General features: G+C 41.5%; 1 protein-coding gene across 7 annotated transcripts in view; it reads left to right on the top strand.

Annotated features, from left to right (window-relative positions):
- The window catches only part of CHRM3 (cholinergic receptor muscarinic 3), a 251,612-nt gene extending 246,883 nt beyond the window's left edge, over positions 1-4,729 (top strand). For all 7 annotated transcript variants that reach the window (XM_064158605.1, XM_064158606.1, XM_064158607.1 and 4 more), the window contains one exon: positions 215-4,729. In XM_064158605.1, coding sequence (XP_064014675.1) covers positions 215-2,036 — 1,822 coding nt within the window. In that variant the 3' untranslated portion in view covers positions 2,037-4,729. The remainder of the gene's footprint in view (positions 1-214) is intronic.
- Positions 4,730-25,941: the final 21,212 nt, after the last annotated feature.

Below are 25,941 nucleotides of genomic sequence, written 5' to 3' on the forward strand. Positions count from 1 at the left end.
TCTTCTGTGACTGAATGTTTTTGCATGATTACTTCAAAGAGCACAGATTCATCACAACTGTAAACCATTTGCTGCCACTTATGCATTTGACTTGGAATGTGTCACAGGCAGCTTGGCTTTTAAAGACATATCAAAGTGTATGAACATGAGAACAACTGCCTAATTACCATCTTCACCTGTTAACTTGATTTTGTTTGTTTTTTCCTTGCTGCAGACTATGTCAGAGAGCCACAATGATCATGCAAAATAACAGTTCAGCCTCACCCATGTTTTCAAATGTCAGCTCCTTCTGGAAGAGAGATTCACATGAGCTGGGACTCCTTGATGAAGCAGCATCGCTCATTGGCAGCTATGATTTCCCTCAGACCACAGAGAGCTTTTCCTTCTCCACTATGGAATCAACAAACATGTCCCTAAATGCTACAAGCAAAGACCCTCTGGGTGGACACACTGTCTGGCAAGTAGTTCTGATTGCTTTCCTCACTGGGATCCTTGCACTGGTGACCATCATAGGAAACATCCTAGTGATTGTTGCTTTTAAGGTTAACAAACAACTGAAAACTGTCAACAACTACTTCTTGCTGAGTCTCGCTTGTGCCGATTTGATTATCGGTGTTATTTCCATGAATCTTTACACTACATACATCATCATGGACCACTGGGCTTTGGGAAACTTGGCCTGTGATCTTTGGCTCTCCATTGACTATGTTGCCAGTAATGCCTCTGTCATGAATCTCCTTGTCATAAGTTTTGACAGGTATTTTTCCATCACTAGACCGCTTACATACAGAGCCAAACGAACAACCAAAAGGGCTGCAGTGATGATCGGTTTGGCATGGATCGTCTCTTTTGTTCTTTGGGCCCCTGCCATCTTGTTTTGGCAGTATTTTGTTGGGGAGAGGACTGTGCCTCCTGATGAATGTTTTATCCAGTTTCTAAGTGAACCTATCATCACTTTTGGCACTGCCATAGCTGCCTTTTACTTACCAGTCACTATTATGAGTATTTTGTATTGGAGGATCTACAAGGAGACCGAGAAGCGCACCAAAGAATTAGCAGGGCTACAGGCTTCAGGCAGTGAAGCAGAGGCAGCACGCTTCATACACCAGACAGGCAGCTCCCGGAGCTGTAGCAGCTATGAGCTGCAGCGGCAGAGCATGAAGCGCTCCACACGAAGGAAATACAGACGCTGCCACTTCTGGCTTACAATGAAGAGCTGGGAACCCAACACAGACCAGGGGGACCAAGAACACAGCAGCAGTGACAGCTGGAACAACAATGATGCTGCTGCCTCTCTTGAAAATTCAGCCTCCTCTGATGAAGAAGACATTGCTGCAGAGACCAGAGCCATCTACTCAATCGTGCTGAAGCTTCCTGGTCACAGCGCCATCCTCAATTCCACAAAACTACCCTCCTCGGAAGATTTGCATGAGTCAGGGGATGAGCTACAGAAGTCTGACACGGAATCAAAAGAAAAGAAACCTAAAAAATTGCACCCTCCCAAAAGCATTCAGGATGGTGGAAACTTCCAAAAGAGCTTTTCTAAGCTTCCGATTCAGCCAGGATCAGCAGAAACGACCACAACTTCTGATGACATCTCATCAGTGACCAAGGCATCTGCGGCTCTGCCCTTGTCCTTCAAGGAAGCAACTCTGGCAAAAAAGTTTGCCTTGAAGACCAGAAGTCAGATCACAAAGAGAAAACGTATGTCACTTATCAAAGAAAAGAAAGCAGCACAGACACTCAGTGCCATTTTGTTTGCCTTCATCATTACCTGGACCCCATATAACATCATGGTTCTGGCAAACACCTTTTGCAGCTGTATTCCCAAAACTTTCTGGAACCTGGGGTATTGGCTTTGCTACATCAATAGCACAGTGAACCCCATGTGCTATGCACTGTGTAACAAAACATTCAGAAACACTTTCAAGATGCTGCTGCTGTGCCAGTGCGACAAACGAAAACGACGCAAACAGCAGTATCAGCAAAGGCAGTCTGTCATTTTTCATAAGCGAATCCCTAGGGAGGCTTCATAAAGTAGTGTTTTTTAAACCATTGTGAAAAATAACAAAGCAGAGGTGTGCTGGGACAAGGTGAGACAGGACAGAACAGGACGAGATTGGGGTGGGAGGGATGGTGCCAGGGTGCTCGTTCATTTAAACATCAAGACGTGAAAGCAGCTGCCAGACTTAGGTATCCTTTTAATAAATCCAGTTTAATACAAGAAAGTAAATCTGCATTCAGCAAAAACTTCCAAACGTCAACATTTTTACTAAGGAATGAAAGACTTAATAAAGTTTTCTTACAAGTTTGTGAGAAGCTGTATAGCAAATGTAGTCCCATTGCTGATCTGCCCAGCTCTTTGATTATATCAACTCTGGGATCTCAGGTAAGCACATCTAGCTAGCCCAACTCTTTTGTTTCCAAGGAATCCAACAGCTTTCAATTCAAGTCACACACAGATGTAGCAAGCTAGCCAAACAGGATTATGAATTGATTTGAAACATTGTATAGGTTGCAGAATTGCTTTTTCTTGTCCAGATAGAGCTTCTTGTCTACTTATCTTCTGACTAACTGTTAGTTGTACCCCGATTCCTGATTGCTGAGTATCTGTGTGCAGCTCTCGTTGTATATATGTGTGTGTCAGTGTGTATGTATGTAATGTACATTCACACTTCTAAAATACACACATACCAGGAAAGAGGTGATCTGTTGTTCCCTATGACACCTCTCTTCACAATTACATGTGAGTGAAATACACAAAAATAAATGAGAAAATCACATTATAAATATATCTTTCATTATTTTCTACCTGAAATCCAAGGCTATCTTTGAAACCAGAACATGGTGTCCACATTTGAAATGGAGAGGATCGAAGTGTAACCTGTAAGCCTAACGATCTCCAGAGATTTATAATGCACAGGAAGAGCTTAATCTTGAGCACAGTATCTCTCTCCAAAGTGATCACACCTCTTTAAAAGATACGATGGTGAAAGGAATTGAAGGCTGCATTCAGGGCAGTGTACGAAGGTATTTTTGTAGGGTGTAGGACGATGAGAGCCCACATCTGGGCTGCACAGTGCTGATGCTCAAAGAGAGTTGCTGAGGAACCAGGCAGATGCAGATACTAGCACAAGCCCTGTTTTGTGCTCGGGTGCCAACACTGCTGTCAAGGCGCGCCTGGATGCTGTGGCACCTTGGTCTGAATTGCATCGTGTGGATGCACCACCCTTCTCAGAGCCAGCTCAGATCTGATGCACAGTATCCATACAGCTCCCAGTGAAAGTCCAAGTTGTAATCTTCTGTCTGAACTTGGTGGAACTCCCCCTTCTTGCACTGTCTGCCCAGGTGATCTTCAGATGCAAAAGATTTGCGTAAAAGAAATGCTTTATTTTTGCACATGAAGGACACTCACTTAAAAGCATTTCTTTTCCAGAACCTTTTTTTAAAAGAATCATCATGAGAAATGCACCTAAATCCACTTAATGCCAAGTTATTTGGTGTTGTGGAAAACATGATATTGCCAATTTGTAATCTGGCAATTTTTGATAAAGAAGATTTTAAAAGGGCTTTAATATTTATAGCTTAGACATGACCAGTATTTCCTGGTATTTGTGATGTGGTCTGCACCAACCATGATTTGTAAAAGTCAGAGATCCCCTGGGGAAAGGATTGTACTTTAGGCTATTGTTCTAAATCTGATTTAGTTACATCTTGGAAGGTAATTTTTGTATTTGCCTTTGAACTGACCAAAACTTTTTTTTTTTTTTATTGCTTACTCTTATTTTGCTGAAAATGAAACAAAACAAATATCTTCTTTTACAAAAGGGCATCAGTGTTGTGAACATGGAACTGATGTTAAAGCTGCTTTTGTATTCAGTGTGAGATGGTGTTTACAGATGATTTTGACAACAGTGGAAATATATTAAATGGTGTCTGTGTATCTGAACTATTTAATTTCGTGTTATGTTCATATGAAGAAATATTTATACATGCTTCACCAAATGTTTTATTTAATGTTGATAAATATTGTTCTTCAGTCTTCAGCTGTAGTGTCCTTTTAAAGTGATTTATACGGGTCTGCTTGAGAAATGAATTGAGTGTACCTAGCCCTCTCGTCACTAAAACAAATACTCTGAACATAAAACTCATTCTCTTGTAGGAGCTGTTTAAAATGTCTGCTTAAAGGCAGTCTTGTAAATGGTACTGCAAGTACAAGTTTAGGAAAAAACATGAAAAAAAAAAAAAGTTAAAGCTTCATCTGTTAGTTGAAAGTGCATTTTGAGCTAAAGATACCCAGAACTGGTTTACCGGTTTGGTAGCCACATACAATCAGAGTTTTTTGAGGCATTCATGTTGCAAAGAAAATTGACAACCTTTATTTCTGGAAAGATTCATAAATTTGAAATATATTCATTACTCAAGTTGACCTAATGTTTTAACATTTAAATATATATCTATATCTATCTATCTATCTATATTGCCATATTATTATCTTCTGATATCTAGAGTAGTGCTGTGCCCCTAATACACAAAATGTGAGAGCATGTAAGGAAGCCAGAGTTCGTTGGGGGGATTTATGGTATATTAGGATTGATTTTACAATGGGAAACTATTATTTTTAATGAAGTTAAGCTTCCTTGAAAGCAACTGTCACCACTGTTTACATAATAGTAAGAGTTAAACCCTTGAATTGTTTTAACAAAGAAATAAACAGTCTGTCTTTTGATGTGTGAACAGGCTTTAAAATGTTATTTACAGGCATCATAAAATGTGTATGTATACACATATTGTAGTGTAGATGAATTCAGTTCTTTATTTAATGGAATATGCACTATAAAATATTAATAATTTGGCTGTGTTGCAAGTACATTGGGGATCAAATTAATTTGTATTTTATATGTCTATGTGTTTGCTTTGAACCCCTGCATACACACAAATTTTAGCTTTATGCACAAGTGGATGTATTGTGTGTGAACACAGGCGCACATGAGAGCTCGCAGAGAGAGAACGACGCAAGACCGCAAAGGTACAATCTGACGCAGCACTGCTTTTAAGAAGTACAAGTGATGTAATATTTCATCTGTTTTGAGGAAGAATAAGTCAGAAGCATGATAGAAAGCTTCATTCTGAGGGCAGAGAAACAGTTCAGTCCTTTTAATATTGGAGCAGGATCCACATATTCCAAAGTCCTTATTGGCAGAAATAGTCTGTACCAGAAGAAATGGTCTGTTCAAACCTGACCTTCTCTGGGTATCTGGGGACAAACTGCCCCTAAAGATACTCTGCCAAACCCCCACTAGCTTGAACTTCATCCAGATCATGAATCATAACATATTTTGATGTATTGTAAAATTTCTAAAAACCTATGTATTTGTTGTGGTAGTTGAATATTCTTTGTCCCATATAGCTCTACTCTCCCTTTTGGAACTTATTTCCAGCTTCCATGATTTTCTGTTTTCTGTCTCTATATATATATCTTTTGTCTTTTGTGTATTTATCCATGCAGGTACCACTGCACTTGCTCCTGGGAGCAGATCAAAGAATATTTATAGATTGCTTCTTGTTAAGCCAAAGGATATGTACAGATGTCTAGTGAACCTGAGGTGTTCATAATGATGGCAGTCTTCTGTCTCATGATCTGGACTCCCGTTATAGCCAAGCACTTTTATTTGGAAGCGTAGTTTAAGCATGTATGACATTCAGTTTTTCACAGAAGTAAAAACCTTATGTAGTTAGATTTTCTTCCTTGTGTCAGGCATCGATCGTTTGCATGTTCTACTTCTAGAAGCTGCCAGACAGTTATTGAGGAAAACACTAATTTATGATGTCTGATAGTTGGGTGTTTTTTACTTCATCTTTTAAAATAAGCAGTCAGGGTGAGGCTAATCCAATATACGATTTATGAGAAAGAGATGAGTGTGAATAGTGATGTTTGGAACTTCATACTATGTTTATACTGCTTCATACACTGAGGCACCACATACGACTGAGGTTGACCATCACAGTGGTCTTCATTAACTTAATTGGCAAACTCATTACTTGTGCCACAATAGCATTCAGTATTTTGACTACTTATCACCTGGGTTGTATATTCTAAATATAACATAGGCTGTAATATTTTTCTCAAGAAATACTGTTGCATTTCCAGATACCTTCGTAAATATGCTTGAGAATTTTTTTTACCCAGTTTTAAATATTAAAATGACTCAATGGAGTTTCACTCAGCCTTCTAAGAGGTTGTTTCATAGAATCTTAGAATGGTTTAGTTTGGAAGGGACCTCAAGGATCATCTAGTTCCAGCCCCCCTCCATAGGCAGGGAGACCTCCCACTAGAACAGGTTGCTCAAGGACTCATCCAACCTGGCCTTGAACACCTCCAGGGAGGGAGCATCCACAATCCCACAACTGGGCAACCTGTTCCAGTGTCTCACCACCCTCACTGTAAAGAACCCTTTCCTAACATCTAGTTTGAATCCTCCCTCTTCCAGTTTAAACCCATTACCCCTTGTCCTGTCATTACAAGACCGTGTAGCTAGTTCCTCCCCAGCCTTCCTGTAGCCCCCCTTCAGATACTGAAAGGCTATTATATGGTCTCCCTGTAGCCTTCTCTTCTCCAGGTTGAAGAAAACCATAACTCTTGTAGCCTGTCCTCATAGCAGAGCTGCTCCAGCCCTCTGATCATCTCATGGCCCTCCTCTGTATTCACTCTAACAGTTCATTGTCCTTCTTGTGCTGGAGGCTCCCCCAACACAAGAAGGAAGGAGTACAGGCAAGACAGGAAAACATTAAGATAAGCTCTACTTATCTCATGGCTTATTCCAGCATGTACTGTGTGGTATGCATATTGTACCTATACATTCCTATGCACTATGTATATCTTGGAAGGATATGTTTGACGTAGTAGTGTGCATGTACATATAGAGAGAGACACACACGTCCAGAGCGGTGTATACAAATTTATTGCTGAAATTGTCAGCCATGGCAAATGCTGCCTTTGGTGCCTCATCAGTTGTAACTGGACAGTGAAACTGTGTTTAAGTCTGCTGTTCTTAGTGCATATTTTTTCAATTGCCCTGTCTTTCTTTCTAAATGTGGTGTTTTCAGTGTATTGAGCTGGCTTTTCAGGCATTACCCAAAATTTGGAAATGCATGACCAGATTTCACTTACTGCATTAGTACTGCACTAGGTTTAACTCCACTAGCTTAACCCAAATCACTCTGGCTTTGCCAAACAGGAAAATAAAGCCCTTTGTTTCTAACAGTAGATTCTATCTAAGAGAAACTCCTAAGTTCATGTGAACATCACTATCAGTTTCTCAGCATCAGTACAGGAATCCAGACACTGGTAAAACAGTTTGAGGCAAATGTCACAAATACATGAAAACAAAATACAGCAAATCACCAATGCATATTAGTCCAGGTAATAATAACAGTATTCCTCCCTTCAGAAACAAGAGGAAAAAGTTATCATCCCCTCTCATCTTGTTTTATTGCTCTGCCCTTCCTATTGCATGGAAAAATACTTCTCATTTGCCAATCCCACAGGTGGAATTGTGCAAGCTTTGAAAACCTCGTTTGCCTAGAAAGACTGAGAAATGCACAGTATATCTACATCCTTCACCCTTTTCTGCTTTTGTTAACAGTAAGACCTTGACTGAGTTTAACTTGGGTGTATGATGCTGATCTCAGAGAAGGTCTTCCAAAAATGGTGATAAAACCATTCAGCTCAACTGTGGTGAGGAGAGCTAACTTTTTTCCAAGCTTAGGAAGCTATACAATTTATATAACTTGGCAGAATGTGTGGAAAAAAAAACTAAAGACATTTAAAGTTTTTATAGATGTGAACATCCTCCTTGCATAAGGGTGAATTGAATAAACACATGTAAACAGTGCCCAAAAAAGTTCAGCCTATGAATGACTGCAAGCCTAAAGCACGCGTCACCATCGGCTACTCTGTTGGCATAGCAGCCTGGCATCTCACTCAGGCTCCTATGAAGAGATCCTTGTTTTTGCAGTCTAGGAATAAATAACTGGGCATTAATATAAGGATAGGATTTGTCTCAGGAATTTAATGGGAAATTCTTACTCTTTCCAGGACAAAAGTTGTTTTTTAATACATTATCTGAAATGAAAGAGTGTCAGAAATGCTCTGGTAATCATTACTTGACATGGAGTAGTAATCAGGAAAGCACAGGATGCCGTCATACAGAGAGAACTTAGATTCATGTTTCAAAACCATTCATAAAGGCATAGTTAATTTACTTAAAATACTCAGAAAGTCAGAAAACATTTACACTCTCATTTCTGAACTGAAATTTTTGGGTAACAAGGTAACTGTACTCACTCCTCAAATACTGCCTAGTCTTGAGGTATCATAGAATCATAGAATCAGTCAGGATTGGAAGGGACCACAAGGATCATCTAGTTCCAACCCCCCTGCCATAGGCAGGGACACTCTACCCTAGATCAGGCTGCCCACAGCCTCATCCAGCCTGGCTTTAGGCATCTCCAGGGGTGGGGCCTCAACCACCTCCCTGGGCAAACCATTCCAGGGGCTCACCACTCTCATATAAAAGAGATAAGGAAATGGCTTTCATTAATTTGTGCTTTATGAGTCTATTTTAAGAATTATGATTGTTACAGCACAGATTAATTAATAGGATAAGTTTAAAAGATGCAACCCAATTTACTTTGAGTCTTACACAATGCTACACTCTGCATTGTGTGGATGTATCACAAGAAACAGACCTGATGCTTGGTACTTTTCTCTGCTTATTGCTTTTCTTTTTTATAGGGACTCAGCCCCCTACTGTTGAATATACCTATTGAATACACCTATCCAATACCTATCTATTGAATATAGATATTCAGTACCTTCTACCATCAATATAGAAGTATGCCACATTTTAGTGCCTGTTGACATTAGGACAAAACCTTTCTACTGTTTAGGCTGTGGAAGTATCTCTGGGTACATATTTGGTTCCTTTACTCAGAATGAGTATGATTTCTTGACTGTAGGCTAATCTGAACAAAAACTTCTGTGTATAAGGATGGAACAGGCTTTGTCTGCTTCTTTGCCCATACACTTCACTGAATATGATGGAGAGTCCATTCAGACTTGTTTTCTAAATAGTGTATCTACATTAAGTACCTGCACATTTCCCCATAGTTACTAGTAGACAACTGTGGAGACTTTAAATTACACACATTTTGCTCCCTGCTCTTAAGCAGGAACTCACAGTATAAAGAACACCACTGAATGTAAGAGAACTTTAAACTAATATGCACATGTGCCTTTTTTTTGATGCTCTGTACAGTGCATATTGAGACAGTATCCATCATTAGATGTGAAATACAGAGATTCCCAGCTGCTCTCATAAACAGGCTGCTTACTGAAAGGCCCATTGAAAACCATATGCTCAGTACTCAAAAGTGCCTACTCGAACATTAAAGCTTATAAAAAAGCATGAATTGTTATTCACTGCTTTCTGAAAGAACTAAGAAAATGCTAAATATAAATTGCAGTTTAGTAGTTTTAATCTGTAGACATTAGAAGATGTCAGTGAAGGAGGCTTTTTTTTCCCCATATGAATTATTCCTGAGTTTCTAGAGGTGCCCTCTCACCCAGCTGGCATCCCAGTTCTTCCTGTCTCAGTGTTCATCATGGTGTCTTCCACCAACAGTCGTGGGACTTCTGCCTAGCACAAATGTGAAAGCTTTGTGAGCTCCTGCGCCTTCCTTTCTGCTGGTGGAAGGGTGTGGGCCACAGCAGTCAAGTTGTTACAAGAAAGAGTCATAAGCTTCCTGCCCCTTCTTGGAGGTAGTGGGTATTTTTGTGATAGAAATAGAGATAACATTACAGGAATCTGATGAATGTATTTTCTGTGTTTCCTGATATGTTTTTCTGCTCCTATTACTTGAAAGCTTTCAGTGCCATTCCTCTGATTATGGAGCAAAACAAGTTCCAGAGACAGCATCTGAATAAATATTTTTAAGGCTTGAATATTTTAAATAAATTGTCATTTTCCTAGTTATTTTTGATTTGGAAGCACTTGGGCAAGTTATACCCTGTAATTAAGATTGGTTTCCTAAGAAAAGGGATTTGTAGTTTTACTCCTTATCAGGATTTTCTTCATCCAAAACCTGTGCAACTGAATAAACTGATTAAATAATTTGGAAGCAGTAAAAAGGAGACCATTACCTTCTGCTTCATTAAAAAAATCAGTGCTAGAGCATTCACTCAAAGCCTGGTATCTGTTTGTGTAGTTGGAGCCACCCATTCCATTACTATACAGAATGTTAGCATTTTTTAATTATTGGCCAAGTTGCCCTTTTTTGTTGTTGTTGTTTTTGCTAAGAGCCACCTTACTGTGCAGCAGTCCTTCTGATGGCTAATTAAGTTCTGTGCAGTGGGAAACTCTCAGAAAGAATAATTTGTTCTAGCTCATACTGATGGTGGTTTGCAAAACACCAGCATATTAATTAGAAGAATAGAGGTAGGTGATAGTAATTGTTTTCCATGGTAGCAATATTTTAAAGGAGCCTTCAGTTTCTGAGATAACAAAAACAAGAGTGAGAGTTGACGTGAAGAGATAGGCTCCAATGTTTTCTGGAAATATCCTCCCCTGGAATCATGGCCAGCACTGCAGTCCTGAGGGCAGAAGGTGACCATGTGTTGTTAGAAGAATGAACATGTTTGCCCAGGTCATGTGTCCTACAAGCACTCACATTTCTCATTTTACTGCATGGACATCAGTCCAAAATGTGCTGTCAAAACTTGGCTCCCGCTGAAGTATCACGCTGGAACATTGTGCTCTTAAGAGATTTTCTCCTGCCAAAATGCTTTAACCTTTTCCTTTTTTTTGTAAGTCTCCACATAATCCTAATCAGGTGTCACCTTCCTATGTGGAACTTTCCTTGAAATACATTATTGTAATCTACAAATTACTTTTACCCTGTATGCCTCTGATAACAATTGCATTAATAATAGCTGATAAACTCATTTCTGTAGTTGCTGATTGTAGAATAGCTTGCTAGTTAAGATAAAAAGTAAATGATGTGATATAAAAGTCATATCTGATTGTAAAATAATGCACTGTGTGCCAAGCAATTGGTGAGGTAAGGTTTACATAACCACTAGATGTTGCTTGAACTTTTGAGATATGTTTCTATGTTCTTTTTTTTCCTCTCTGAACTCAATACAGTGGCAGAACACAGAACAATCTAGAGGAAGTGTTTGAAAGTCTTCCTCGTGTAAATGCTTTCCTTTGGGAAAACTGTCATTCCCTCAGTCTGGGAGGACTCTCTTTAGATGCAGATTTGTAGGAGAAAATGTTGACCCTGTTCATGTGCCACAATATTCTTTGGCTGCTGTTAATTCACTTACTGACGTGTTTGGGTTGGTGCAATTGCTCTGTGCTCTCTTAGCGGCAGCAAACACCAGCCTTTCCTGGAGTCTCATCCAAGCTCAGCCTCCAGCTGATGGGAAGGCTCTCACTGTGCTTCTGAAATGCACCTTTTCCTCCAAGCATAGCAAAAGGCAGCCTGTCCCTTGAGACACAGCAAAGGGTGCGCTGTGTGGCCTCCCTTCTTCATCCTAGACCTCTGCCTGCATGGCCCACACCCTCCTTTCACCAGGAGCAAGCCTATTAAGAAATCGTCTGGCATAGAGCACGCATAATGAGCCATCAGTGGCCATGTGTTTCTTTAGAGTTCCCTTCCTCCTCCCTCCTGCCCAATGACAGCCTATTCACACAACAAAAGCAGTGGCTTCTGAAATAATTTCCAGCTGAATTGTAAACTGCAGTGGCCTTTGCTCCCAACAGCATTACAGATAAAATGGAAATGAGGGATTGCTCATCTGGCCCATTTATTACTACTTTTTTTTCCTTCTTTCTCATTTAAATGATGTTATGTGCAATATTTATTTGCTTGGGGGAAATGTTGCAGGTTACTGATGCTGCATTCTGGTAGTTATTTTAGCTTGTTCAGAAAAGAGACTATGTATTTGCTCAAACAGATTTCTTTTTCCTGTCTTATCAAATTTATCAGAGGCAGTTTAAGACTCACCTCTGGCTCACAAGTGTCTTCCTGTATTTTTACAATTGAGCAGGTTTCTCACATGCCAGTTAGTCCAAATCTCTCAAGTCTGTTTCCTTACTAATGCTTCTGAATTTGCAAGCCTTTGACCTTTTGACAGTGCACAGTCTGCTTGCACCAGCTTCAGGTTAACTACAGAGTTAAAGGTAATGAGGACAATGCAGCTGCAATATGAATCTCCTCCACCTCACCTTCTTTTACTGCTTGAATTACACTCTCGATACTCTCAATTATCACACACTCTCAAGGGGGTTTGTCCAATGCTTTATCTTCATAAAATTAAGTAATAAGTGCATATAATTTAGGTGTTAAAAATACCAATCCATAATCCATCTTATGTCAAGTGCATTTTCCTATTATTTATGGACACAAATATCTCAGTACATAGCCATGACTATCTATGTAGCCTGTAATGAAATCTAATACAAAGCAAATGCTCTTCAAATATTTCATTAAATAATGTGACTAATTCATCTTGGCTGAACAGACTTAGTTTAGCTCAGTGCTACTGCTAAGCCTTCTTCAAACTTCTCATTAGCATCAATGAAAATTACAGCAAGCACGGATAAATCAATCTCTCTTTATGGGACAGATATATAATGGTTTGGGTTTGTATTTCTAGTTAAGAAGTGTAATCAAATTACTTTAAATATAAACACTCAAAGCCTGTTCTGTGCCCTCAGGGAACCCCTTTTACTATCCCAGTGTAGTAAAGCTGCATATAGCAGGATATATTCCACTAATACAGTCAAAACTATGTGGGTGTGTAAAACTCAACAGCTTAAGAAAAATCATACTGTAAATGATGTGATTGAGTGAAATTGTATGTATATTTTTCAGGTCTTCAGAGCAGTTGAAGTTTTAACTTATTTCAAATTTTTAAGTTGAAATCTATTCATATTTGGAAATTTTGTACAACCTTGTAAAGTTAAATACTATGTCACTGTAATTTATTTTTGTTGTCATATACTGACACATGCTCATTTATATATAAAGTGTACTGTTTATCAACTGCTTCTAAGGCAGCAATAAAACCATGAAAGTTGTTCTCATTTTCCTGTCACACTGTCATTTATATCCAGTGCAGATTTTTTTTTCCTTTAATGCTTCTGATTCCCAGCCATGCAGGAAGGACTGTGCCAGGCTCTTCCCTCGATCCAACCCAAAGGCTAGGTGTGTGACAGAGGGCAGACATATCTTCTCTATGTCAAGGATCACTTGTTGCTGTGAAATGCAGTAATCTGTGAGTTTCTGAGTGTCATCAGCCACGCTGAAACAGAAGGCATAACTGTGGAATGGCCAGAGGGCTTTCCCATGGTGATTCAATTTATTTTCCTTCTCTGAGGAACAAAACCAAAAAAAAAGGTAATACTGACAGTGCAGAGAGCTAGAAACCATACATTTTGCTTTATACAGTGGTGTATGAAGTAAAGTATTAGAGGAAATACACAAGATTCTAGATATCAAAAGGCAGACCGTGGACAATGATCACACATAATAGAAAAGGAAAATAAGGTGCATGTTGTGAAGTGGATTTGTTTGCTTTGTATAGTTACCGCAAAGGTGGACTATTCTTGCTGGATGTCTCTTTGGTATCTGATTGTTATGCACCTTTCTTTTTGGTTACTATAAAATTTTACTGCCCATCTTCCTTCCTTGCATTCCAGGAGCTTTGTTGCCACCTTTCAGGAATGAATGCAAACAGAAAAACTCAGGCAGCTGGAGCACAGCTGGATGCAGCAAGCAATGAGGGCGCCTCTCCTACAGATCTGGCCAGCTTGGGCGGGTCATGGAAGGCAACACACTGGCAGTTACTGCTCCTCACCTGTCATGGAAGGACAAAATAGGCCTAATATGTGTCCTGGCTTGTCCAGGCACGATTGCCCTTTCCCCCTTCCCCCTCTCTTGGAGTGGGGAGCACCACAGGAAAAGAACAAAAGACATGGAGCTACCCAGTCTGCTCCTGGTGTAAGAGCAGGTGCCACCCAGTCTGCTCCTGGTATAAGAACAGGTGCCACCCAGTCTGCTCCTGGTGTAAGAACAGGTGCCATCCAGTCTGCTCCTGGTATAAGAACAGGAGCTACCCAGTCTGATTCTGGTGTAAGAACAGGTGCCACCCAGTCTGCTCCTGGTATAAGAACAGGAGCTACCCAGTCTGCTCCTGGTGTAAGAGCAGGTGCCACCCAGTCTGCTCCTGGTGTAAGAACAGGAGCTACCCAGTCTGATCCTGGTGTAAGAGCAGGTGCCATCCAGTCTGCTCCTGGTATAAGAACAGGAGCTACCCAGTCTGATCCTGGTGTAAGAACAGGTGCCATCCAGTCTGCTCCTGGTATAAGAACAGGAGCTACCCAGTCTGCTCCTGGTGTAAGAGCAGGTGCCACCCAGTCTGCTCCTGGTGTAAGGACAGGTGCATACACTTGGTTATGCATGGCCTGTATTTCCCAGTATGGGTAATGCAAGCACCTGGCTTCACCTACTGTGGTAAGTTTTGGCAAAGGGCCATTCTGATTGGTGAGTCTCTGTGGACAAATGGAGCCATCAGACTCAGGCAATTGATAGATGTGTGGCCAGAAGTTTTAAACAACACACCTGCCTTGCCCTGCTGCTTCAGACCAGCTGTGCAGTTTAGCAACAAGCTTTGATGCTTCAAGTTTGTTCACCTGGAAACTTTGCCATGCCTCAGTTTACCAGGGAGGGGCATTAAGTGCCTTCACACCGTAGGCAAGAATCATCGCCATAAGCTGCCTGAAACCCACAGCCAGCCTCAGCGTGAATTGAAAGTGATAAGCTGCTCGCAGCTGAAGAGCTGCCTTAGAGAGGGCTCACTGCAGTCCGTGTGGTGAGAGCGGGCAGGCTGCCGCCACAGCCGCAGGACATCGTGCAGGTCTGCGTGGCTGCCAACCTGCGTGAGGAGTCTGCAGCCCTGGAAAGGACACCGCCCGCCCGAGAAGGGACCAAGATCAGAGACCATACAAGCCCCAGCACCCTGCCAGAGTCCTAAGGAAAGTCCAAAAGCCTCCAACAGGTATCATACCACCACCAGCAACTCCTCCAAGTGTTTAGGTACTGTCTGGAACTGTAATGCAGCCCCAGAAATCCGGAGATACTGTTTTGTGAGTGAATATTCTAAAAAGCCTCTTGAAAGCTTTTGCTTTTGGTTCTTGTGCCTTCTGCCTTGGCAGAAAGGAACCTCTCATGTCCCCTTGGAGGGCAAGCAGCATACTGCACCACAACAGTCTCTTTTCATGGTGCAAGTTAATGTTTGTGTTTCTGGTTTTGCTTAACTGTTTAAATCACCAGTTCCCCGTGTAAATACTCACAGCTGTGCATTCTGACCTTATTAATAAGCTTTTTGCAAGATTTAATATTAGTAAGTAATTTTCATAGCTTATTAATATTTTGCCTGGCTGTTGATGTTAATATTAATAACAATAATTCATATTATTATTATTCCATCACCTCAAAGCAGTAACTCCCCAGCCAGATTAAGAATGCCTTTTAAACTGATATAAGAAGAGATACAAGGAGAGAAAGTGGGAGGTGAGAAGGGAAGGGAGGGAGAAGGGAAAGAAAAGAGGAGGAAGGGAAGGAAGTAGATTGACAGAGGTTACAGAAGCATTCTGAGATCTGGAGGCTGCTGGTGATGCCATTTCTGGTGAGTCTGGGAGATGCTCACAGCAGTTTGTGTGCCTGGAAAGCGGGATGGGATGCCAGCCTCATGTTGTGTAAATCATTGGTGCTGCATCAGGTGCTTCAAATAGGGCCAAAATGGTTGTACTCATACATGAAAATCCTGAATTAAAGTTTTAAAGATGTTTCAAAACAATTTTAAAGTAACTCAGACCTGGGACTGGAGCAAACTCCTTACACCTGCACCTGAGAACCATATGGTCCAGCTCCAGTTCAGAAGCCCTACTACAATTTCTTAAAACTTATTCATTGCTCTTTCTCTGAACATCCTTAATGCAATGGGCTCTGTGCTGAGGTTTTATTAAATAAAACAATAATCTCCCCCCATGGCATAACCAGAGCAATGTCTGCCACTTTGACAGCTAAATCCATCTGCCTGATACAAGAGGAAAATGTAAAAGTACTAATTCTTTTCTTCAGCCATCTCCTGGTGAGGCTTTTAAAATGAAAGTCTACTTCTGCTTCATTGTGCAAATCTCTATATGCTGTTTTTTTCAGCTTTTCTCTCAGCCAGCTGATAAAGTCCTTCAGATGATTTTCAGTATGCTGCTTAGTCCAACTAGGTGTAGGCCTGTGTGAGTTGTTTGTATCTCCTCTGAAGCTGCATATTCTGCTGTAAAGTAGTAAGTCAGTGAGAAAGCACAGGAAATTGTTGGCTTATTGAAAATGTTTCCTGGCAATTTTTCTGTCACTTCCATTCAGTCAGGGGTCAAAGTAAAAGTAATGCAACTCCTAATGCTGCTCAAACAAAATCTTAAGGCATAGTACTCAGTCTGTTCCTTCACATCTTTACCCACTTTCTTGTAGATGCTTCAGCAAGGATTTGAACTATCACTTAAATGCACAGACTTGTGGCTCTGATACAGCAGATATCTTTTGGTGGCAAGAGCCTCTTGGATTTCTTCTTTTATCAACAGGTTTTAGAAATGAAATATTTGTGTCTTGCTTCTCCTGTCTGTAACACTAAGAGGCTGCAGACACCATGGAAACAGTACTTTTAACTTTTTCACTGTAAGTGCTAGATTGTGAATTGTCAATCTGTAAGACAGGTTGTCTTCAGGACAGCTGGCCTCCTGAGCTGGTAGATGGGGTCAGGGAGCAGAACAGCTCCTCTGTATTCCAGGAGGAAGCAGATAGGAACCTGTTGAGCCTCTTGGAGCCTCACAAATCTATGGGACCAGATGGGATCCATCCTAGGGTGATGAGAGAGCTGGCAGATGAGCTCACCAAGCTGCTCTCCACCATTTATCAGCAGTCCTGGCTCACTGGAGAGGTCCCAGATGGCTGGAAGCCTGCCAGTGTGATGCCCATCCACAAGAAGGGCTGGAAGAAGGACCTGGGAAATTACAGACCTGTCAGCCTGACCTCAGTGTCAGGCAAGATTACAGAACAGATCATCCTGAGTGCAATCACAGGGCACCTACAGGATGGCCAAGGGATCAGACCTAGCCAGCATGGAATTAGGAGGGGCAGGTCCTGCCTGACCAACCTGATCTAATTTTATGATCAGGTTGCCCATCTGGGGAAGGCTGTGGATGTAGTCTATCTGGTCTTCAGCAAAGCCTTTGACACTGTCTGCTGTAGCAAGCTCCTAGCAAAGCTGGCATCCATTGGCTTGCACAGGGGCACTCTGTGCTGGGTTAAGAAGTGACTGGATGGCTGGGCCCGGAGAGTGGTGGTGAATGGTGCCACATCCAATTGGTGGCCAGTCACTAGTGGTGTGCCCCAGGGGTCAGTGCTGGGCCCAGACCTGTTCAATATCTTTATAGATGATGTGGATGAGGGAATTGAGTCTACCACCAGTAAGTTTGCAGATGACACCAAGTTGGGGGCATGAGTCGATCTGTTCAAGGATAGAAGGGCTCTGCAGAGGAAGCTGGGCAGGCTGGGTGGCGGGCACAGTCTAATGCCAGTGAGCTTTAGCAAGGCCAAGTGCCCGGTTTCTGCACTTCGGCCACAACAAGCAGGCTGGGGACAGAGTGGCTGGAGAGCAGCCAGGCAGAGAGGGACCAGGGGTTATTGTTTGACAGGTGACTGAATGTGAGTCAGCCCAGGTGGCCAAGAAGGCCAATGGCATCCTAGCCTGTATCAAGAATAGTGTGGTCAGCAGGACCAGGGAAGTCGTTCTGCCCCTGCACTTGGCACTGGTGTCACGGAACTTTCACAACAGGGAGGCCTGCTAAGGGCTTTTGCTACTCTCCATGACAACTGGTTAGGCCACACTTGGAGTTCTGTGTCCAGTCCTGGGCTCCTCGATTTAAAAAGATGTTGAGATGCTTGAACGTGTCCAGAAAAAGCAGCAAGGCTGGTGGGGGAGCTGGAGCACAGCGCTGTGAGGAGCGGCTGAGGGAGCTGGGGGTGTGCAGCCTGCATCAGAGGAGGCTCAGGGCAGAGCTCACTGCTGTCTACAACTGCCTGAAGGGAGGCTGTAGTGACGGAACAAGAAGAGACAGCCTCAAGCTGCAACAGGTCAGGTTTAGGCTGTACATTAGGAAGAAATTCTTCACATTGGCATTGGAATGGGCTGCTTGGGGAGGTGATGGAGTCACTGTCCCTGGGAGTGATTAAAATGAGCCTGGAGGAGGCATTACAGCCATGACTTAGTTAGTTAGAAGGTGTTAGGTGATAGGTTGGACCGAATGATCCCGAAGGTCTCTTCCAGCCTGTTCAGTTCTGTGGCTCTGTGATTTCCTGCGTATCTCTAAGTGAGCACACAGCTAATCTCCTCAGGAAGAGCACGTGCCTTGTCGTTATGGTCTGTGGGGGCCATGGCTTTCTGTTGGCCTTGGCTGGCAGGCACAATGCAATGCCACAAGGCCGTAGAAGCCTGGTAGGCCTCTGGTGCGGAGAGGGGAAGGGGCAGTTGGGCCTGCTGAGGCTGAGGGGCCTGTAGGTGGTTTTTGGCCTGGTGGGGCCAGATGAAGAACTGAGCTTTTTACCGGAATACTTATTGTGTAGTTGCAAACAGATTTTCCATTTAAACATGCAATTGGTGTGGAGCATTCATTATTTTACTCCTTGGTCAGGGGTAAAACACGTTTTCTGTCCGCTTGCCCTGGGCAGCTTGTGGCTTGAAACTTGGACGAGCTTGAGCACAGCCCAACGAGGAGAGGTTGAGGGAGCTGGGATTGGTTAGCCTGGAGAAGAGGAGGCTCAGGGGTGACCTTATTGCTGTCTACAACTACCTGAGGGGAGGTTGTAGCCAGGAGGAGGTTGCTCTCTTCTCTCAGGTGGCCAGCACCAGAACAAGAGGACACAGCCTCAGGCTGTGCCAGGGGAGATTTAGGCTGGAGGTGAGGAGAAAGTTCTTCACTGAGAGAGTCATTGGACACTGGAATGGGCTGCCCGGGGAGGTGGTGGAGTCGCCGTCCCTGGAGCTGTTCAAGGCAGGATTGGACGTGGCACTTGGTGCCATGGTCTGGCCTTGAGCTCTGTGGCAAAGGGTTGGACTTGATGATCTGTGAGGTCTCTTCCAATCCTAATAATACTGTGATACTGAGTGCAGCACAACAGTCGCAGTTCTTCGTGCTCCAGAAGGATTATTACTGGTAAGTAACTTGTTGGTGTTGTTTATCTTCTGGGGCATGTACAATACCACAGTCAAGGATTATCCAACGAGAGCACAGTAAGTGCTTTGGCGGAACAAGAGGACACAGTCTCAAGCTGTGCCAGGACAGGTTTAGGCTGGACATTAGGAAGAAGTTCTTCACAGAAAGAGTGATTGCCCATTGGAATGGGCTGCCTGGGGAGCTGGTGGAGTCACCATCCCTGGAGTCATTTAAAAGGAGGTTGGATGAGGCAGTGCCATGGTTTAGTTAATTAGAAGGGTTAGGTGATAGTTTGGACTCGGTGATCCTAGAGGTCTTTTCCAATCTGGTTTATTCTATGATTCTGTATTTCCCAACTCTGAGAATAATGTGTGTCTTCTTATGAAAGTCTAATGTAACATATTGCAGACCCTTTTTCATTCTCACCATACCATGAGACGCAGATAACTGCTGCTGAAGTAATTTATCTGCATAACCTAACATATAAACACTTAATTTCTATATTGGATGTATATATTTTTCTGTGTCATAATAGCCTTGAGCTCTGTGGTAAAGGGTTGGACTTGATGATCTGTGAGGCCTCTTCCAACCTTGGTGATACTGTGATACTGTGATAATCTATATATTCTCAAGCTACACACAAACCTTATGAGGAAAATAAACTACCTACTTGAACTATTCAATATAAAACTATTAGAAGTAACAGTCTACATGACCTCTAACATTAGGAAAAACTGCCAATGTATTTCTTAAAAAAATACATTTTTCCTTATTTCTAATACATTCTCAACATTCATTTTACTGGTGAGGTTAAATGGTAATGCCATAAATTGCTGTATGTTAAGGATATTTCCTCTCTAGAATACCTGTAAAGAGCTCCATTTTAAAATGACTTCCTTTGCCAAGTATTCAGTGACAGGTTTGAAGTGTATATGCATCTTGGGTTTGCTAGGACTGGGCTGTTTGCTGCCCTGCTGTAGTGCTTAACAGAAGTTTCTCTGTAATCTCACCTGCCACATTCATCATCCTTTGTGTTATGAACAGCTCTTACTTTCAAGCATGAATTACCATTTTAAAGTGTTTTGTATATAAGCAAGTAGAACACAGAGGTTCTACGAGTTTACATAATTGTATTTGGTTTGGCAGAGCTGAAGTTAATTCTTCTTAAAGCATCTTTCTAGGGCTGTGTTTTGCAGTGCTGTAGCTGATAACACATCAGTGTTTTGGCTGCTGCTGAACAAACATCCAGACTGCTTTTCCAACATTTCCCCACTCCAAGAATGCACTAAGGGGGTGGGCATGGTCTTGGGAGGGAACACAGGCAGGCCAGCTGACTCATACTGGCCAAGGGGGTAGTCCATGCCATATGACATCAGCTGAGATATAAGAACTAAGTGAAAGAAGGAAGTGTGGGGATATTCTTCAATGGTGTCTGTCCTTCAGAGCAGCCATTATGCATAGAGCCTTGCTTCCCGAGACTGACCAACCGTCTGCTTATGGGAAGCTCTTCACTTTTGCTTTCCACTTGTAGCTTTTGCTTGTGCTTATTGTTATTAAATTGCTCCTATCTTATTGCTGGGTTTTGTTCTATTTTCTCCTATCCCCTGTTCATTTAAGAAGGGGAGTGATAGAGCAGCTTTGGTGGGCATACGGCTCCCAGCCAGGGCCAAACCACCACAATACTGCATTTTTATGTACATCAGTAGGATAGAAATCTGATCAGTTCCAAAGTTTGGGTGATACTGAGATCTGGGCTTTGGTGTGAGACCAAATGCAAGAAGAGGATAAGGCTAATTACAACAGAGTAAACTGACCGAGTGAGAGAAACCAAATCCTTTAATCTTGTAAACATACAGATCAGTCAATTGCTGACACAGTAGCTATGTGGGAGGTGGCACAGGGCTAATGTAGTTTCAAAGACAGTTCCAGTTTGATACATGACGTCTCACAGAAGTGAAGCAGCTTGTACAGAATCCTGAATCAAGGAGGCAGATGCAGTTATGCACACCAGGTTAGTGGGAACATAGTGATGCATACACTGCAGCTCTTTGGGGCTGCATAACAGATGTTTTGTGAAAGAAGAAATGGGAGACTGCAGCCCTTGTTGGGGACAAATGTGCAGGGATGAGGAGATTTCCCTAGTAAGATATATAGTGGTGTTTTGCTATCAAAATCACCGAACAGGAGGGCAGCTCTCTGTACAAAGTACTCTGTATCATGTGAATATAGGAAAACCCCAGAAAGGTAGAGGAAATTGAAATATATAGTTCTGAAGAAATACTAGAGAAGGCAGTGCTCAATGTCCTAAGTTTCTGAGCTTGGGAGACAGTGTGGGCAGCTTTCCAACAGCCTGCAGAAATGCTGCATAGCAACGATGAAGAAGTCAAGGCTTTAAACTTCTTTGAAAAAATAAAAAAGCCAAGCAAAGGAGAATACAGATTGGTCATCACAGGGAAGGTGAAAAACTGCTTTTTAAAAGCTCTGGATCTTGCACTCTTGCTTATACCAGAAGGCAAGAACTTCTAATTTGTCCAGAACACAAAAAAAATCACCCATTGGTTGGAAGTAGTCAATAATATTGAGCTCAGAAAGGCTATCAGGTAGATAATGTAGTTTTCCCCTGAGCTTACACACCACTTTTAACAACTCCATCCTCTCTGTAGATGTTTCTTTTCAGCTTTATAACATATTTTTTGGGCTTCTCAGTGTTAATTTTACCACGACAGTGATTTTTCTGGGTTTTTATTTTTTTCTTCCTCTGATAAACAGTGAGCTGCAAAGTAAAAAATAGGAAATCTGATTCAATTTTTAATCATATTTGGAAAAAAAAATATATTTGTGTGTGTACATATATATATACACAAACATTTTTTTGTGTGCAGAGTGACTCAAAAGCTTGTGGTATAATTTAATGCACTTTTGTGTCCGTTAAGGCTAGGCACTCCTACTCACAAAGCTTTAGCCACATCATTACACATGCATTAAGAGAACAGGTTTTGCTAACAGGCAACATTGCATTTCTTCCCTGACAAATGGCATGTGCCTTGGGAAAAGTCCTATCAGATGTGTGAAATGTATGGCAGATGTCTGGGAGCTGCTCTGGGAGCAGTCTGGTGGCACTGATTAAAACTCTACTAAATTGTATTTGCAAGTCGGTTTGCTATTGCCAAAAAGAAATGAAATCTTTCAGCCAGACATGTATGACAATATCCAGAGCAGCAGTGTTTATGCGTGACCAGGCAGAGGAGCTATTGCTTTCCAGAAAGGGAGAAATACACAAGCACCATGGCAGCCAAAGTCTGACCTTACAGAACACTGCCACACAGTAGTGTAATCAGGCTTCCTCTGAACATTTTGGGGAAGAATGGTAACAAGTGAAAGCAAGCTGTTCAGTCTGTACACCCTACTTGTAGCGATGCCTGTGCACCACAGTGAAGGAATCTGTTCACTGACAACACAGCTGGCATGAGAATTTGGCTGTGGGAATCAAGTAAAGACCTCAGTAAGCAGCTATAAGGAAAGGATGACATGAAAAGGAAAGCATGCTGAGTTTCACAAAAGCTTCCTGATAGCCGTAAGTGAGGTGGTGGGGACTGCCTGCCTTGTGTGAGTAAGCACAATGCTTTACTAAAACTTGGATAAAAATATTCTTGTCAATCTATAGCTGTACTAGCTTTATAGAACTCAATAGTGAGACAATTAAAACGCTCTGCTATTTATTTTCAATGCCTGAGGCTAGAAGAGTTGGCTCAAAGTAAAATCATCTTGTTAGCATGATTAGTTCAAGGTTACATTTAGAAACACACCATTTTAATTGTATTCCTGAAGCTGACTCTCTCCATGTATAATGGAGCTACACCATAGACTCTGTCCCCACTATCTGTGTTACTTGCATTGAAGAAATCTTTTGCCACCTGCATCTTGAAATATTTGATCTTCATAGAGTAAGACTTCTCAGCCCCTTCTGCATAAAAAAGTAACAAATTTCTGGGGGAGATTTCCTTTCATAAGGTAATGAGGAGAGACACTGAATCCTAATGTATTTCAGGGTTTCAGTGCTACTTATTATGCCAGCAGTGTCCAGCCACAAGCTTGATTGTTGTCTAGACACTCAGTATATTCCAGCTTCAAATTTGTGGGAATAAAACTGGACTTTAAACAAAATCTTGTTAATTTAAAACTGTTTTTAATATTAAAATATGTCTGGTGCAGGAAACTACTTCTCCCATACACAGAACAAATGCAATTTTCCTTTACTCTGAAAGAGGAGTTTCTATTTATTTAGTACAATTTTTCAGACTATAGATACTGTAGCCATGACAACGGTGGGTGCCTGGAAAACAAGTGTGGAGATGCAACAGACATGCCAGAAATACACTATCTGTCAGGATAAAAATTTGCTTTAAGACCTCTGAGTCACAAAACCGAAGTCCCTTAGGAGGTATTTTAACTGACATGATTTTTTTTTAATCCAAGGGAAGCAAAGTGATCTCCTGAGCCAGGCAAAGTGAATGAAATAAGGAAACAAACAAACTCCCCACCTTTCTGTGATGCCTGTCTGCATTCCACTTTTTAAGACCTTGGATATTATATTAGAGTTAACAGCAGCCAGTTTTAAAAAGAAATGTATTTTTGCTCAAAAGAGCAAATGTTTTTTAAATGTCAGTTTCAATAAAATGAAACAACGTGAATGTCTTTGCAGAAATCTTAATAGGAAAGAGGAAAAGGGGGAAGAAAGAAAGGAAAGGAAAGATTGTTCCCTTTGTATTTGGTTCCCTTTCCATTCCTGCTGGAATTTAGGACTGAAGACAAAGTCATCCCATCGAATTCAGTGAGAATCTTTCTAGTCTGTTTAGCACATACTGCCTCAGGCCCTCAGGTTGTGTTTCTCTTATACCCAGAATCATAATGCAGGCAGCACGCTAATATCTTCCAGAGTTCCTGATTTACTTCCACATAGCCTCACATATATATCAGGGTAGGACACCTGCAGATTAGTGCCAAGATGAGCAAACTTACACAAGGTCTCATCCAGGAGGGGATCTCTTGTCTGATTTGATTGCAGATCATGCTGTGATACTCACAGAATAGGCACAACATAATTCAGAACACTGTAAGTTTGGTCCATCCACCCATCACACAGAGATGAGAGTCTTCATCTTTGTCCTTTGAGCAAGCTTACAGAGCTTGCAAGACTATAACACAGTGCAGAGTCAATAAAGTTTGCCATCAAGACTAGGATTTGTCTTATGTTCAAAATGTAGATATGATCTTAAAGTATACTGATTCTTAATCGAATTAACTCCACTGTGAAAGATACGAGCCTCAGTCTGCCTACTTACAGTAAATGTGCATGGCAGTTCCTTGCCTTCTGCCAAGTATATGATCTGAAGAAGAAACAATTGCAGGATCCTCCCTCCCTACTGCATGTAGTACTTGAGCTGCAGTGCAGAACAAATGCCACCAAGAATTAAAAAAGCTCTCCATGCTGTGCTCCAGTGAAGACAATTGTCTTCTCATTGGATTTGCATTATCTCTCTGCATATCTGACCCCAGCATGCTTCCAGCAACATCCTTTCCAAATCCTTTGTTTTAAAGATGCTCAGAATATTCAAGAACTCTCAGAAATAAAGTCACCAGAGCCTGAATGATTGAATAAGTCTCTAAAGTACAATATAGATTTTTCAAATGTGTCATTTGTACAAGATTTCAGTAAACCAAATCTTCATTCTGTGTGCTTATAGTCTGAAGAGTTAAATCAGACATATGTCAGCATTTCAAGATCAACTATGTTCCTTGCAATGAATGTAGGGATAGTTTTTTTTCAGGCTAATATATGTATCCAGTTTCTATTGCATATTTGCTGCAGAATGGCAGAATTAAATTACTGGCAGTTTTGATAGTTTCAGCATAGAAATAGACTGTAGGTAGATTTGCTTAAATGCAGTAAATTCTGCAAGGTGCTGGGCAAACATAAATCAATACACAGCCAATCCTAAAATCTGTGCAGATTTTATGAGAAGGTTCTCCACTTGCAAGCCAACAGTGCCATCCACTGATTCCTGTGTGTTTTTACACAAAACACGAAGATACTCTAACATAACAGGTGATCCTGAAAGCATTTTTAAGGATGTCTTTATGTTGTTTGCTTAAAAGAACCGAAACTTGTTGAATATACTAATAAGCAGGAGAAACAAACCTTAGACACATTCTCATCCTCACCTTCCAAGAATTCAACTCTCAAGGAAAAATCTAAAGATCAGATGGGACTGAAAACCCTGGTTACAAAATATTAACCTGAATTTGTGCTAATATCATGCATCACTGTTTCAACCTATTATGTGCTATTATAGAGCTCACCCAGGGGGCAATATATAGACAAAACCACTTCTTTGGGAAAGGCACAAAGAGACACATTCTGTGCATGGAAGGTGTTTTTTGATCCGGGATGTTAAATTGGTTTCCACACTACACATGGAAAAGTCATGCATTAATACTCCCAGAATAAAAGATGTTTATTTATTTACATATTTATATTTAAAGACAAAATGTAGAAGGGGTTATTTAATTAATATTTGGATGTGTAAGCTTTTGATATTTG

This window comes from Pogoniulus pusillus, chromosome 18, assembly GCF_015220805.1.
Source record: "Pogoniulus pusillus isolate bPogPus1 chromosome 18, bPogPus1.pri, whole genome shotgun sequence".
NCBI lineage: Eukaryota > Metazoa > Chordata > Aves > Piciformes > Lybiidae > Pogoniulus > Pogoniulus pusillus.